Raw genomic sequence first — 17,078 nt, 5'->3', positions numbered from 1 at the left:
CAACCCGTCGCGCCAACATTTTTTAATTTGCCGCTTTTTCTACTGACGGAAATGGCTTGACAGACTATAGACTTTTGCGACTGATGAAGTATTATATTCTTTGCTGATGAAGAAGTAACAAAGAAAACAAATATCCCGAATTTAATTGGAACGCATCCGTTAGATGTCATATTTTTGACGTACCACTGTTGTATAATACGGCAAAATATAAAAGCGTGAATATTTCCTACTGTCGTCTAGAATTCCCATAACTTTTCGATTTAGTAGGATTAAATCTTTTCCGAAGATGTGTTCGAAATTATTTACTCAATTGAAAAAAATACTTTAAAGATGAACCGAATGAAGAAGCATAGAATCAAAGAAGAGAAAGCGACGACTTCCTCATCTAGCCGAAGACAGGAGGAGCATGATTTGGCTTATTTCATTCACGATAGAGTAGAGTTGATGCATCAAGTGTTTTCCGTTTTGAAGTCGAAAGAACTCAAGTCTTTGGCCCCTGAGTGCGTCAGACGGCTCTCTATAGACGATTTACAGGAGTTATGTTTGGAAGAAGTAAGTACCGGCGTGTTAATTGGCTTTAAACGTAAATTAATCATCATCTGGCTCTCTGGCGCCTTTCTTGGCAAATTGGTAAGGTATGTGGGCGAATACCATCTACAAGCTCTCTTGTCTTCCGTTTGTACACATGCTTCACTTGCAGAAGGTCGGTAGAGCTGTAGCAGCGAAACTCTTCCTTTCTGACTGTGTCTGAGCGACGTACATTGACGTATATATCTCAGGACTGGCCTTACAGGCAATAAGAATGGGGCATGAACGGGCCTAGTACAGCGGTGTGACATGGATACAACGCGATTGGTTGATGAGTTCGCATCACGCGATTGGTCGCAACTAGTTGCGTAAGGTACTTAGGCTGCACGATTGGCTCGAATTCGTGAGTGACACCGCTCAACTAGTTAACTAGTACAATTTTTAGTGCCCGTAAGGCCAGTCCTTAGCCATAATACGTCAATGGCGACGTACATTCATAAATTACGTCATTTCAAATTAGGGGTGGGGGGGTCTGGACATCGGATGATGGTAGCATGACATAGGAGGAAATGGGGTCATTCGAAGCATGATTTTTGGATGATTTTAGGGGGGGTCAAAAATCGTCAGTAATCGATGACGTAATTTATGGACAGCCCCATATGCAAATACCAGAGTTCTTGCCTTATGACGGTCTTTCCAGGGTAAATTATATGTGCTGGTCTTCCCTACGTTGAGCTTAACCAGTTCACTAGATTTCTACACAAACTACACAAATAGCTAATCATATTAGAAATCACCAGTTTTACGAATCTCAATAGAGCCACAAATGTTTTTTTTAGTGGTCTTAGAACTCTAAATGTGATGTTTTTGACCCCTTGAAGGGCCGCAATCTTACCTCCAAAGAGTCACATGAGGCTTGTTTGCTGACCCCTGGCACAGAATAAATAATAGTACTACCATACAGAAATGACACATGTATGCTACAAAACCGAAGTTTGACAGCAATTCACGGTCAAATCATGCTGTCCCTTTCTAATGAATGGCAATATCCCTTTTGGCTATTTAGGGTTGTCAAATTTCAAGTCATTATCTTATCTTTGTTTGTGCACCCGAATGGACGTCAAGTTGTGCCAATCCTAATAATTGCTCATAGCAATGCTGAGCCGAACGGAGCCGAAGATGCCCGAATGCATCAGTGACGCTCCACTGCCCCTGGTCAATCAGTTATGGAGACAAATGCAGAACAAGCTGGTTCAATTCCAGCCCTGGACACCGAAGGCCTTGTCATCTACTTGAGTTTAATATTTACTTATGTTGCAGCTTCTTGGAATAAGTTCCAAGCGACTATGCGCTATCCTGGACGGTGCGGAGCCCCCCTCCGACACGGACTCCTCCAGCCAGTCAGCCGAGCAGTTGGAGACCATCTCTCTTGACAGCATATCTTCCGACGATGAGATACTGAGCCAGGCTAGCAAGAAGAAAAAGGTGTGTAACAGCTTTTTTCATCATTATCATCATAACTTAAGAGCTTTGTTCTTGTTGGTGGAGGAATCGCCAATCATTTCTTTCTTGTACCAGTTTTTTAATTTCCTCATATGATGCATTATTTTTTATTTGGCTGAGATAAGTAATTGAAAGTCTCCCTTCTTCTCTTGTCTTTTTAATCCTGCCTTCCAGGATGTTTAGGAAAAAGTTATCATGCTGTATAAGGTGTCCTAACATCATGCCTCTCCTATTTCTTATTGCATTTAACAAGCATCGCATTTCTCCTATCATACTCAGGACCTCTTCATTGGTCTTCCTTTCAGTCCAGCTAATCCTCTCCATCCTCCGCCAACACCACATTTCGAAAGCCTACAACCTCTTTCTACCTTGTTGTCTCAGTGTCCATGTCTCACTCGCATACAACGCAATGCTCGAGATAAACACCTTTATCAATCGTTTTTATGAAACAAAATTGGCGCAATGCAGCGGAAAGTTATGGCTTAAATTGCGCCTATTTGGCATGGTGGGTTGCCAACCCAACTCTACCAAGAAACAGTCACACAATGCACAGATTTAACCATAAATATGTATATATTCTTTAAATTGTAGAGGTCTACTTAGGATTTTTTTTAAATCAACCCTCAAGTGGCAAAAATGGGGTTGAAAGGTTTTTAAAGACGAATTTTCGGTCGGTAGCTAGTTAATTAAAAAGAATTGTTTCTTACTTTAAAATGAAATCTAAATTTTATTCAGGGGCCATAATTTCATATCCAAAACGCAGGCTTCGTCACAAAACAATACCATCCCCCACACTGTTAACTGTACATTGGTGGACCTTATGGCTTTGGAAATAAGGTCCACCGATGTACAGTTAGGAGTGTTGCTGTTTGTACATTGGCGTTCAAAAGTGCATGGACATGTTTCAACCGTAATATTAAGGCATTATGGTCGACATCTGTCCATGCACTTTTGAACGCCAGTGTACAACGGCAATCACTTGTTTCAGAACAAGCACAGACATTCGAAGAAGAAACGGCGTAAGAAGTCAAAGTCGGGCGACGAGGGTGAAAGTCGAGCCTCGCGCGCCGGCCTGACCGTGCTCGAGTTGCTCGAGCTACAGGCCCGAGCTCGAGCCATCCGCGCGCAGCTACACCAGGAGCCGACCAGTTAGTTTTTTTTTAAATCGCCCTTTTACAACTGCACTGCCCGAGACTTGTACCCTTATTCACTAGGGCCACAGAATTATTGTATTGCTATCATATTATGTTGTGTCTTGTGTAATAATAATTATTATTATTTAGCCTTTAGTCCAGTGGTGGGCAAACTTTCTTCATGGGGGGCCAGAAAGTTTAGGAAATTTAAGTGGAGGGCCAGAATTGTAGCCAAATTTTATTTTAATTTGTGATAATCGTGAGCCAATGCCATATAGCCCATATACTAATTATTTCATAGGACCAGCGGCGGGCCGGATAAAATCCATTCGCGGGCCGCAGATGGCCCGCGGGCCGTACTTTGCCCACCACTGCTTTAGTCGGCCGTACTTTGCCCACCACTGCTTTAGTCGGACAATACATTTCTTCTTTTATTCATGTTCATATATTTCCCTTTTTGTCCATTATTGTGTGTCCGTTTGCCTGGTGGCAAAATCCTCCTCCAATCTTCTCCATTCTGGCCTTTCTATGGCCACTCTACCCCAAGTTGTTCCTGCGACCTGTCTTATGTCGTCGTCCCACCTCTTTGGTCTAGTTTTCTTTCTGTTTCCATCTCTTGGGTACCATAATAAATGAATCTGAATACCACCGATAGAATGTCCAACATTTAAAAATATGTGATTACAGTTCGGTAAATCGTTTTTTATTTGTTTTAATTACTAGATTAAAATCGACAAGTAGAAAACTAAAACCCTCTCTCGTATAGGGCTTTACAGCCAGGAACGCAAGTGTCGTAACTGGGATGACCTGACACAGATGATAAAGGTCTATTATATGTATAGTAGTAGTATGTCGTAGTAATTAGTTATACACTTTATTGCACATAACAAGTAGGTACGGTCGAATGTATTAATGTATGCCCCTATTCGTATCTTGTCACAGTGACAATCAATATGAAAGTCGCTAGAGACCTCATACTATTGTCACTGTGACAAGGTACAAAATGGGTCATAAATTAAAACATTCGACTGTACACAACAATGAGAGAATACAATAAATGTGTACAAAGATGAACATATCCCTTAAAGGGATCTTTCGAGCTAACCTTTTCAAATAATACCTTCTGGTCCGACCACGATACGACCGGTCTGGCCAATGGTCCTGGGTTCGAATCCCGGTAAGGGCATTTATTTGTGTGATGAACATGACGGCTTAGGGCCGATGCTAGGCTCTTTGGGTTGCTCAAGATCTAACATGTGGGCGTGTAAGACGACTATTTCGGCACTAGTAAGTAAAACAAGGGAACACTTTTAAGATGCGGTGTATTTATAGGTAGGTTCTGGTCTGAAGCGCACCTGGGCCTCAATTTAGTCAATAGACCATCTTATCTTATTTTGCCGACAAACACAGATATTTGTCCCTGAGTCATGGGCGTTTTCTATGTATTTAGGTATTTATAAGTCTTCTTCTTCCTCGCGTTATCCCGGCATTTTTCCACGGCTCATGGGAGCCTGGGGTCCGCTTGACAACTAATCCCAAGAATTGACGTAGGCACTAGTTTTACGAAAGCGACTGCCATCTGACGTTCCAACCCAGGGGAAACTAGGCCTTATTGGGATTAGTCCGGTTTCCTCACGATATGTCACGTTAAGTTAAGTATTTATAAATATGTATACACCGTGTTTTTATTGAATTCCGTTAACTTCGGGGTATAGTTAAGTACGTTTATAAGAACTAAATGGCATAGTTAATTTTCAAAAAAAAAAATTTTTTTTGTTTTCTTTTTGTTTTTTTTTTTTGTTTAAAAACTAATTAAATGTAGCATATAGCGTTGTTGTAACACGGGCATTACATTTAACTCAACCAAACAATTGAAATCTGTGACATATCAATGTCATTTCGTACATCAATCGACCGAGATTGTACTTAAGTTTAGTAGCAAATGTATGAACTCATTCTAAACACTAATCAATATGTAAGCCGGCCCTAAGGCAAGTGTACACGCTTGTAGAGGCCTTATAGGAAAAAAAAAAATTATGGATTATCTCCGAAATGGACTTAATTAGAACATCGGTGTCTTTGAGAAAGTTACTTGATTTAAGCTCAGGAATGCACCCTTGAAATTAACGGAAATCAAAAAAAACACGGTGTATATTATAAATGAGATGATTTATGATTTTATATATCGTTGTCTAAGTACCCACAACACAAGTCTTAGCTTACCGTGGGACTTTTTTGTGGGACAATTTGTGTAATAATGTCCTATAATATATTTTTTTTGTTCAGAAACGGCCGAGCCGGCAGCGGAGCCCGCGAGCTCCGACAACGACGAGGTCCTCATCAAGGAGGAGCCGGCGGAGGTGGTTGAGATCAGCAGCGACGACGAGAAGCCGGATGTGAAGAGGCTCGACCAGCAGATTGGTAAGAAACAGAAATATGATACAACTTCCGTGAGAGACAGACATATTATAGTTATTTGTTTAACAAGGGGGCAAAGTTGTTTAACCGCTCGTGCTAATATTGATACCCGAGCAACGAAAAATTCCAAAATTGAATCTTAAGCGTTGCGAGGGTTTTAAAGCACGAAGGTTAAACAAAATTTGCCCCCGAGTGAAACACAACATTTTTCACCACACCAACCCGAAGAAAATATTAACTAAGATATCAAACAAAAACAAACCAAATCAAATTCAAATGAATGTCATTAACACATTCACTGCCCCCGACGCACATGTGCGTCCACCGTCATACAAGTTTGCTCCTAGGCCACGCCCCCTAGCAGTGAATGCGTTAAATATTTATCATCCAAAATCTTCATTTAAAAGTCAATTCAACCAGGAAACATAAGAAAACAAATCAAAATTTGCATTTGATTACTTTGCCTCACATGTGAATAAAATGCAACTTTGCTATCGGTTTTTGAACAATCAAGAGAGCCTTTATCAGTTGGTGTGGTGAAAAATATATTAACCTTTTGAACGCCACAGACGGCAATTGACGTCAACGCAAAATCGTGACAACGACGCCAAAGACGGCATTTGATGTCGATCGTTTTAGGTTGGCATTATTTATTCACAAAACTAAGTTTTACCCCCGTGGCGTCAGTGGCACGGCAAATGGATGCGCCATTTGGCGTTCAAAAGGTTAAAAACCTGAGTCATCGGGGGCGGAGTTAGCTTACTCTGACTAGCCTTTTTCATAATATAAAAAATAAGAAACACAATTATTAATTAATAAATGTGTGATCATTTTGAACACCTGTCTAGCTTACTCGCTACTTTTGTTGTTAATTGTGTGCGCATTTTTTCATCGTATTTCAATCGTTTTAAAACAAATATACATCATTATGACTCTACTTTTATTGATTGCAAAAATGCATTGATTCCAGGAACCGCCACATCGCAGTCTAATGAATCTGAGACTAATAAGAATGGTGAGTCTAAAACAGTGACTAAAAGGATAAACGACTTGGTAATAACGGTTCCACAGTCCAAGCCGACGCGGAGAATTAAACTGAAAAGGCAAAAGCCAACAGAAACTGTTACTAAAGCAACAACATCTAATAAAGTAGCTGAAAAAGAAAAGGTTGAAACTAGCAATACTGTCAACAATACTGCTGCAACTAATGTCAAAAAAAGTGAAACAGAACCTATTAAAGCTAACAATGTTGAAGCTAAGAACAGAAGTAAGAAGAGTAAGAAGAAAAAGAAGAAGGTAAAAGAAAAAGAAGGCAGTGACGAAGATGAAATAACTATACAGTTATCGGATACAGAGAAAATGGATCTGCTTGAAGATTTAGATGCAAAGAACTTCGATAATGTTAGCTCCAGCGATTCTGATAGTTCAGAGACTTCAGAGGATAGTGAAAATGAAAACCAACATGATGAAAAACAAAATATTACTCAGAAACAGGCCGTCGAGGAACAGAGTAAAGCTGATAATTTAGAAAATAACAAAAATACGATACTGTTATGGAAATTACAGCCGAACCTCAAGGAAAGGGAGATGGTAAAAAAGATGAAGAGATAAGAGGTTATGTATCAAATGACAATGAAGGGACAGTAGAAATTAATGATTTGCCTGTTATAAGCGATGATATTACAACATCAACTGATAATAAAGAAGAAGAATCTAGTAACGCAAAAGTTGATAAACAAATTGATGAAAAGTGTGATGACGATGATCAGAGAGCTCAGGATTTAAGTAAAGAAAAGACAGATGATGCTAATAAGGAACAAAATAATGAAAAAACAGATGAATGTGCGTACATTGAGAAAAGTGACGATATAGCGGAAAGCTCATCTTGTATAGAAACAAAATCAGACGGTGAAATATCTGACAGAGAGAGTTCTGAAGTTGAAGCCTCGGATGTGCAACCGGAAGTAGTTTGTATATCCGATGACGAGCAAAAGAAGAAGAAGAAAAAGAAAAAGGACAAGAAATCTAAGAAAGAAAAAAAGAAATCGGGTTTTCGGGAGCAAACTGATGAAAACTTTTATAAAGATAAAGATGTCGCAGATAAAGAAATACCTACTGTTATAGAAACAATAGATGATGATGATGACGTGTATGAATATTTGGAAATTTCTGATGATTCATCTTGCTACGAGGTGGAAGGCGTATCAGTTCTATCTAAAGAACCTACTGCAGAAGAAATAGAAGCATTTTCGGCAAGGATGGATGAAATTGACTTAGAAAAAGATGAAACGGTGATACCAATACCAAACGAAAACATAGAAACGGAAAACGATACTAATGACCTTGAAAACGTATCATGGAAAGATAGATACCTAGGTAGTAAGAAGGTAAAACGAGTATTGACTACATCTAATATACTAAATGCTATTAGAAAGAAGAATAAACAGTTGAAAAAGAAGTTAGAAGAAGCTAAGAAGGCAGAGCTAGCAGAGAAGGAAGCACATAAAGATAAAGAAGATGATACACCGACAGTTGAAGATGGTACTATTGAACAGTATGAAACCCTTGTAGGTTCTACCAAATATGTGGATCCAGTTAAAGAAGTAGACACAACAGAAGCTAAAGATGCAGAATGTAAAGAAGATTCTGAAAACAAAGATAATTTGAACAAAGAAGATGAAAATGAAAACGTTACAAAAGAAATGAAAAAAGACGCAAAACAGCTGCTTAAAATGTATAAGAGACTTCTGAAATATAATGACATTACTAAACAGAAAGATCCGAATAAGAAGAAGAAGAAGAAACAGAAGAAACATAAGGACAAAGAGAAAGTAGCTTAAGAAAAAAAAATTTACTGTCATAGACAAGTAAATAACACAAACTGTACAGTGTACACCATAAGTCATACAACAGCCCTATTTGGTATCGTCTTGGGTCGTCCCATTCGTTTTTCGTCAAGTTCTTAAATTAGTCCTATCCTGCTTTCGTCACGCATTCTACATTGAAAGCCACCGACGTTTGTGACGAATGTAGAATGGGTGACGAAAGCAGAATAGGACTAATTTAAGAACTTGACGAAAAACGAATGGGATGACCCAAGACGATACCCCCTATTTGTACATATCATTTACTTTGAAGTAAATAAAAGTAATGTGTATACTGTATACTTGACTTTTATATAATTGAACTGGCGTGTATTCTTGGTATATAAGTAGATAAGTACTTATATACATACTTCTATAATACATGTAAGAAGATAACTTAATTTTTTTACCGTTACATTTATGTATGATAATATACTTATGATTTTACGCATTGATATCAGAATAACTTGTAAGGGTGGTATACCACCTATCCAATTTCTTTATCCAATGTCAGTGCGTCTCACTCTCTCCTTAATGCAAAATGTGCGACGCAAATACACTGATGGAATACGACCCTAAGCTAGATCTATGAGGATAACATGTAATAAAAACATAAAGAGATGTTTATTTACCCCATCGAATACAATTTCCGATTGCATGTACAGCTTGGCAAAAAAGAGTAGAAATTAAAAAGTGGCAACACTGTAGTGTCGTCCCATTTTCTTATATAAATTGGTTTGAAAGGGACGACACTAAAGTGTTGCCACTTTTAAATTTCTACTCTTTTTTGCCAAGCTGTAGGCAGGCGTGTCTCACTCCGCGATTTCGTCGCTTTGCTACAGGTAGCTAAAAGTGCATCTGTTCGGCCCCAATTTTGGGGTTTGCCATAAGCCGCGCGTGGCGCTGTCGCCACCTAGCGGCCATATCTGTGCTGATCGTAACAGACGCGTTTTGTTAGAGAGTGAGTCTTCTGTACTTAGTACTATTATTTATACTGTGCTGTAGGTAAGGTCCTGGAATAAGAAAAAAAAACAATACTATAATAACTTGTCTTTATTAAAAGGGAATCATAAAATTGACAAGTTTTATTGTTAACAGATCTTTATAGGCTGGTTCAGTCTGAGTAATCGTCATCTTGATCTTGTCCGGCGGCGCCAAGTCCGGAACCTTTACCTTGTACGGCAGCGTCAGATCCGGCATGTTGACCTTGTCCGGCGCCGCCATATCCGGCACCTTGAGCTTGTTGGGCGGCGCCAAGTCCGGCACCTTGACCTTCTTGGGCAGCGCCAAGTCCGGCATCTTGACCTTGTCCGGCGCAGCCAAGTCCGTCACCTTGACCTTGTTGGGCGGCGCCAAGTCCGGCACCTTGAGCTTGTTGGGCGGCGCCAAGTCCGGCACCTTGAGCTTGTTGGGCGGCGCCAAGTCCGGCACCTTGAGCTTGTTGGGCGGCGCCAAGTCCGGCACCTTGAGCTTGTTGGGCGACGCCAAGTCCGGCACCTTTAACTTGTTGGGCGGCGCCAAGTCCGGCACCTGGAGCTTGTTGGGCGGCGCTAAGTCCGGCACCTTTAACTTGTTGGGCGGCGCCAAGTCCGCCTTGAGCTTTAGAAGCAAGTTGGGTGGCAGCGGCAACAGGCCCGCCGGCAGCGCCTGCGAACTCACTGGCAAAGTCTCCGAACCCACCGCCACCCTGAGGACAGTCAAAGGTACATACAGCTCGGTTCACATCTTAACACTTTCTTTATTTCTTCTTCTGAAGTTAGGTCATTTATACATAATATGAAAATTAGTGTTAGATAAGTACGGTCCGAGGTACGGTCGGTGCGCCAGCTTATGTAAGTACCCACGTTAGGCCAATCCAATTTGATTTTTTCTAGGAAGTAATTCCCAGCAAGCTGGAAATCGTCTTAATACCTTCATTTGGTTCAAGACTAGCGTAATCCGACTTTGCTTCATTCCAGGAGTTGTAAAAAATTTTGCTCTTTTTCAGTTTTTTGCTCGTAGTTCAAAAACGGTACGTCGGACGGAAAATTTGCTCTAATCATGATAAAAATTGATATCTGAGGATCCGGAAGATTTTTGTACCACAGAAATAGTTCGTAGTCAAAAATTGTAAAAAATAGCCGATACTTATTTTTTATAATCGTGTTTAAATCGGTTTTTTTTTCACCAGTGTCTGATCCATAACAACCTTGCTAGTACCTAGTGAAATTGTAATTGATGGTGGGTCCCTTCTACATCGAGTGGTTTTATCAATCCAAGGTAAAATGTACCTCCCAAGGCCCCCAAAATTTATCCACACCTCGTGGGATGGAGCAAACTCGGATTATACGAATTAGGACCTAATGAAGGTAATAAATGATTTCTAGCTTGCTAGGAATTAATTCCTTAAATGCTTAAAACGCTTTTTTATCTAATTTGATTGGCCTACGACGTCATACTATAGTTCGTTTTTTTAGCATTAGAAAGAAGGTAAGCGATCTTGACATGTCTTTTAATCGAAATACGCTTTTTAAAAATCAGTAACTAATATCACTTAAGAAAGCAAAAGAATATAAATGATCGTATTAGATTCATAATTGTTTAATATTTGCCGTGACTTATTTTTAAAACGTGTTTTTCAATAAAAAGACGTCAAGATTGGTTACCTTATTTCTAATGCAAAAAAAAAACGAACTATAATTGTATAGAAAAGTGGAGGATACTTATGTTAGGGCACGGCCTGGAGTATTAAATAATTTATCATAAGATTAAGACTCACCGAATGTGGCTTCGATGCTGCCAAAGCAACCTGTAAATGAAGATAAACTATGAACTTAGTACTAATTAACGTCAAACTGCAGCGAAGTATGAAATTTTCCATACAAACAAATATAGCCAACGCTTTAAGAGTCCATCAACGTGCACACTAGCGCCACTGTTAAATAATCGTGATTATTTAAATTTAACGAAAGAAATTTAAATAATCGGCTAAGAGCATATCGGGCCGTGCTCAGTGTAGGGTTTCGTAGTTACCATTCTGTCAAAATAGGCCAAACGGGGGCTATTAGTAAGATCATAAGGGAGTACCTTTGCAGCGCTTTGTACATTAAGTCTTTTTACTAAGAAAAGAAGATTTTTTGCAATAACTCACAAACAACTAAACCGATCATGTTCGCTATAGTTTTTATTTATTAAGCTCTTGTTTCACAATTTTTTTCATATTTTTTGGACCCGTAGTTCAAAAGTTACGAGGGGGACACACATATTTTTTTTCTTTCGGAGCGCATATTTCCGAAAATATTAACAATATCAAAAAATGGTTTTAGGAGACCCTTATTCGTTTTGAAAGACTAATCCAACGATACCCCACACTATCGGGACAAAGCAAAAAAAAAATTGTATGGGAGGTACCCTAAAAAAATTTTTACCGTTATTTTTTCTTTAACTAACTTTATTTTACCGTTCAGTCGCAATGCAAGACAGACAGACAAACAGACCTGGCGAAACTATAAGGGTTTCTAGGTGACTACGAAACCCTAAGAAGGGGGCCGCTACGTACTGTATTTTGTATTTAAGTACCTTTTGAATAAGTACATCAAGTTCGGAAGCCGGTGTTGTTCGAAGATCAAATTAGTTTTTATGTTGCTGGATTCGTCAATCTATCCAAAGTTAAAAAGGCCGTTTTTGTTTTGAGTTCATAGATCGACGAACCCAGTAACATAAAAACTAGTTTGATGTATTCTAAAGGTAGGTATAAGTATACTATTATCATGTTAGGTACTAGAGCAAAGAATATAATACTTATGTACTAGAGCAAAACCGAACTTTCAGTTTTGGTCTGTATCTTATTCTTGGCAGAAAAAAACTTACCACGGCGAGAAGAATGACGATTTTGATAGCGACCATGTTGAACTTTGTTTCAAGTATGTCTTCAGCAGGCTTAGGCTGCTATTTATACCCCGTGGCCCAAAAGGGTTCGTGGACACAGGTGTTCCGAATTAGACGTAAATGGATCTCATTGCCAAACTTTATAAACAACTATAGATTCCTAATTTCGTCATATGTGTCTTTAACAAAAACAGAGCTGATTTCACAATAACAGTTTAATACAACATTTTGTGGTTCATAAGGAGTTCCACTTCACCGAATTGTGCTTAAGTACCGAGAGTACCTAAATCCATACTAATAACCCATACTTATATATAATCGAACGAGCGAGCGAAGCGAACGAAGTTCTTACATTCAACTTGGGACACGCGGCTGGCTAGGGGCACGTCCCGGCATTTCGATGTTTTTAAGCTGAGCTATCAGAGGATAGTTTGATACTCAAGAACTTAAGTAAATTTGTTCTAATTTAAATGAAATTGGGTAAACGTGTAATTGAGGGCATTATATTTTAGTCATTAAATTATGAGCAGGCTCGATCAAGGGGTTATTGAGCTAGAAGAGTTTAGAAGGCTAAAAAGCTATTTGTGAGGGGTCTTGCTATTCTGGTCATCTTTTTGCAAGAAAGTATAGTCGAGTTTGGTATCAAATGAAAGTGCTCGGCTTGCACTTTTATAATATCGTTTTTAAATTTACCATTTTGAAATAATTAGCAAGATAAAAATAAATATACTATAGGTATTTGACATTTGACAGGAAATATTTCGGCTTACCACAGATACAGTATCAGTTAAGGGCTCCACAGACCTTGTAACATATCCACGCGATTTTTGATCCATTGCCGCCTATAGTCGGACATAAAATAGTAGAAATTAAATAAAATGGAACTCTAAAATTTCCATACTATAGTCGGTCAAACAAGTTTGTCAGTAGAAAAAGGCGCGATATTCAAATTCTCTATGGGAAGATAACCCTTCGCGCCTACATTATTTCTACTGGCGGAAATGGCTTGACAAACTATAAATTGTTGCCATGTGTAAGCATTTTACGTCAAAAATATGACAGCTAAGTAGAAAGTGGCGCCCTCATTTATTAACCGACTTCCAAATTTCAAAAGGAGGAGATTCGATTGTGATTTTTTTTATGTTTGTTACTCCATATCTCCGTCATTACTGGACCGATTTTGAAAATTATTTTTTTGATTGTATGTATATGCATACAGATTGGTCCCGTTTTGTCAAAACCCAGTTATGATGATGGGATCCATGAGGAATCGAGGGAACTCCTCAAATCTTAAAGGCATACATATAGTGATTTATGTGTTTTATCGACAAATCAAGCATATACATTCAAAAAAGTGACATCTGATGATGTTCAGAACGGAACTCTTCAACGAAGCATAGTTCACGTTTGGCGATTTGTCCTCTTCGTTATGTTTGTTAAGCAAGTTAAATTTTTAAGCCACATTTTTGTCAAGCTCGAGGTCTGATGATGGTATCCATGAGGAATCGAGGGAACTCCTCAAATCTTAAAGGCATGCGTATAGAGAATTGTGTATTTTCATCAGAAAATCAAGAATTTACATTAAAAACTGTCGCATTTGATGAAGTGGAACTGCTGATGATGATCAGAACAGAACACGTTTGGCGATTCCGAATTTCGATTTTGACGGAGCTGGCCCTGGAGCCAGACCTGACCCGGATCCGGGCTCTTATCTGGACCTGAACTCGGACCCGGACTTGGACTTGGACCTGGACCAAGACCTAGACCTGGATCTCGACCTGGACCTGGTCCTGGACCCGGAACTGGACCCAGACCCGGACTCGGACCCGGACTCGGACCTTGACCCGGAAAACCACTGATACCTAAGCTAAATAAACCACTATGATTACCTACCATAAAATGTAGGTATAAAGTATAATGATGCCAAACTTACTAGCCCCTCCCGCTCAAACCCCCGTACACCGCACCGCACGCGCCGTTAAGTGGGTTAGGTTAGGTTTGAACTGCGATCCTCACAGAACCGAAAAAAAGTGGGTTAGGTTAGGTTAGAACTGCGAGCCTTACAGAAACGAAATGCTTCTAGAAAAGTGGTTTTGGTTAGGTTCGAACTGCAATCCTCACAGAACCGAACTGCTATCAGAGAAGTGGGTTCGTGAGGCTAAAACTGCGACCCTTACAGAAACGAAATGCTACCTACTAGAAAAGTGGGTGGTTTTACCTCCTTTTCTACATAGTGCACCATCTATGTACAATAATCTTTCACCGGCCCCCATAGAAGTCGGTTTTTTTTTCTTGAAAATTATTATCTACTATTTTATGTCGAACTATACGAGCAGGGCCGGATTAAGCATGTCGGGGCCCCTAGGCAGTGCGAGGCTAGGGGCCCCCTACAGTCAATTCTGCACACAGCATATTCAGTACAGGGAAATAAGTTTGCATTTTTAATTTAAATCGTCAGGCGTCAGCCGAGCCGATCCAAATCGAACGATGTCTTTTTCGCTCTTATTGCGTGGACAATTTTTTTTCCCAGTCGTTACCAGTGGTAAAAGGTGGGAAAAAATTCCCAGTAGTTACCACTGGTAAGAACTTGGTGGCAACTAGTGGGAATAACCCAAATCATTGCAGACTTTTCTTGGTGTAACTCTATTCATTCACCAGTTAAGCTAACATGTAGATGATACAGGGTCAACTAAAGAACCAAAAATAAACGCGAGCGCAGCGAGCGCGAAATTTTTTGGTAACAATATCGCAAATTGTGAAAGCGTGTTAATTAAAAGGCCGGGTGTCGATCTTCATCTGGGCCTAAAAGTCCGTAGTGCCCCAGAGAGGCGAGCCTTCATGCGAGCTGTCAAAGCAGTGCTTCATCAGGCTTCAGGATAAATAGTTGAGCACAGACACGAACCAATGTCTATTGTATTAAAAAGCGAGACCGCAGGCCGAGCTTGGCGCAGCGAGGCCCAAGGCTAAGCTGAAGTAGCGGAGATGTGGAACACAAACCAATGGTAATGGTTGAGGTAAAAAGTGAGGCTGAAGGTCGAGCATTCCTATGAAAAACTGGGGACAGAATACGCCCCGTAAACTGTAACGTGTTGCTTCAATTTTATTACAGTACATTAATTTTAAGGATGGATCGAAAAAAAACAAAGCATACCTACTCATTATTATAAGAATAAAAAAATTACTCATGAATTTTGACCCTATGGAACAAAATTTTATTTGGTGCGCGCTGAGCCGCCGGGGCCCCCTAGCCGAGGCGGGGCCCCTAGGCAGTTGCCTACTTTGACTTAGGGTTAATCCGGCCCTGTATACGAGTAAGTAGGTGCAACAAAGTCAATCGCTCTATATAATTTTTGGAAAACCGCGAGTTCTCAGTTCGAACTACTAGTATTATAAAGGTGAAAGTGTGTCTGTCTGTCGGTTACCTACCTCTTCACGCTTAAGCCGCTGAACCTATTTAGTTGAAATTTGGTATAGAGATAGTTTGAGTCCCGGGGAAGGACATAGGATGGTTTTGATGTCGGAAATCATCCCTGAAGAGAGTGCAAAGGGGTAATTGAAAGAGTTAATGAATTGCCTAATAATTGAAGTAAGCAATGCGCGAATTGAATGATTGTTATTAGCATTATCCAAGCGCTATACCTACTTTAGCTGCTGTCACTAATTCCACGCAGACCAAGTCCCGGGCAAAAGCTGGTATTATAAATGCGAAAGTGTGTCTGTCTGTTACCTCTTCACGCTTAAACCGCTGAACCGATTTAGTTGAAATTTGGCATAGAGATATTTTGAGTCACGGGGAAGGACATAGGATAGTTTTTATATCGGGAATCATCCCTAAAGATACTGAAATCACTGATTGAAACTTATGCTCAAATTGAATGATTGCTATTACACTTTATTCAGGCGCTATACTTACACTAGTTGCTGTTACTGATTCCACGCAGACGAAGTCGCGGGCAAAAGCTGGTATAAAATAAGCTAGTATTAAATATTATAGGACATTTTTTACACAAGTTGACTAAGTCCCACGGTAAGCTCAAGAAGGCTTGAGTCTGTACGGAAAGAGAAGGTCGTGGAATGTATGGGGCCCAATACAATGACATTGCCACACTTTGCCATTAAGAATGCCATGCCATTAACTTGATTCGACTCTAAGTACTTACGTAAACCGGGGTAAATTTGAAATGCAGGGGCGACTCTGAAATTTCAGATTCTAAGCCATAAAAACCTACATATTTTTATACGGCATTTTTAGTAATAGGCCAATTTAACAAGAATTCATAATAATCAAATTTGTTGCACGACCGTCGAAGTTTGACTTACTTATAACATAACACTTGCACAGTCTGTGCTATCATAATCGCTGCAGAGTTACCTTGGTCGGACTTTACAATGTCGATAGGGACTAGTTATCAGTGTAATATATTTTTGTTTTTCATTTTTAGCCCTGACACATATTTTCTTACAAAACTTTTCATCAATATAATACGCTTAAGTACCTAATAAGTACCTACATTCCGATGTTAGCAAATACAGTAAAACCTGGATAATTGCAATTTCAAGGGACCGGCATTTTTTTGTCAATTAACCAGGTTTTTCATTTAAGCAGGTCGTGCCAATTAACGAGGTTCAAAATTTCGTTGTGTCAATTATAGAGGTTTTCATTAATAGAGGTTGCGTTCTGGCAAATTTCTTTTATGGAGGTGCAAATAACCATTGAAAGTAGATTTACAAGCTTACTTTCTGGGTTTCTGGTCTATGACTTGCA

The 17,078-nt window shown here is 39.6% G+C and overlaps 2 protein-coding genes across 2 annotated transcripts; one reads left to right on the top strand and one right to left on the bottom strand.

Moving 5' to 3' along the window:
- The first annotated feature begins 251 nt into the window (after positions 1 to 251).
- On the top strand, positions 252 to 8,635 carry LOC134802487 (glutamic acid-rich protein-like). Its single transcript, XM_063775166.1, is given in 6 exon segments — positions 252 to 552; positions 1,849 to 2,013; positions 3,020 to 3,179; positions 5,451 to 5,585; positions 6,553 to 7,136; positions 7,139 to 8,635. Coding segments are annotated over 6 exon segments (2,550 nt in total). The 5' UTR covers positions 252 to 330; the 3' UTR covers positions 8,423 to 8,635.
- Positions 8,636 to 9,502: 867 nt separating this feature from the next.
- On the bottom strand, positions 9,503 to 11,532 carry LOC134802171 (uncharacterized). Its single transcript, XM_063774765.1, has 2 exons — positions 11,513 to 11,532; positions 9,503 to 10,133 (listed from the first exon to the last, which is right to left on the bottom strand). Exons 1-2 carry the CDS (start codon positions 11,530 to 11,532, stop codon positions 9,503 to 9,505), a joined length of 651 nt encoding a protein of 216 aa, XP_063630835.1.
- Between the last annotated feature and the right edge of the window lie 5,546 nt (positions 11,533 to 17,078).

Source organism: Cydia splendana, chromosome 24, assembly GCF_910591565.1.
Source record: "Cydia splendana chromosome 24, ilCydSple1.2, whole genome shotgun sequence".
In the NCBI taxonomy this organism is placed as follows: domain Eukaryota; kingdom Metazoa; phylum Arthropoda; class Insecta; order Lepidoptera; family Tortricidae; genus Cydia; species Cydia splendana.
Note: the sequence above shows the minus strand (reverse complement) of the source record. Positions and strands in the feature narration are given on the sequence as shown.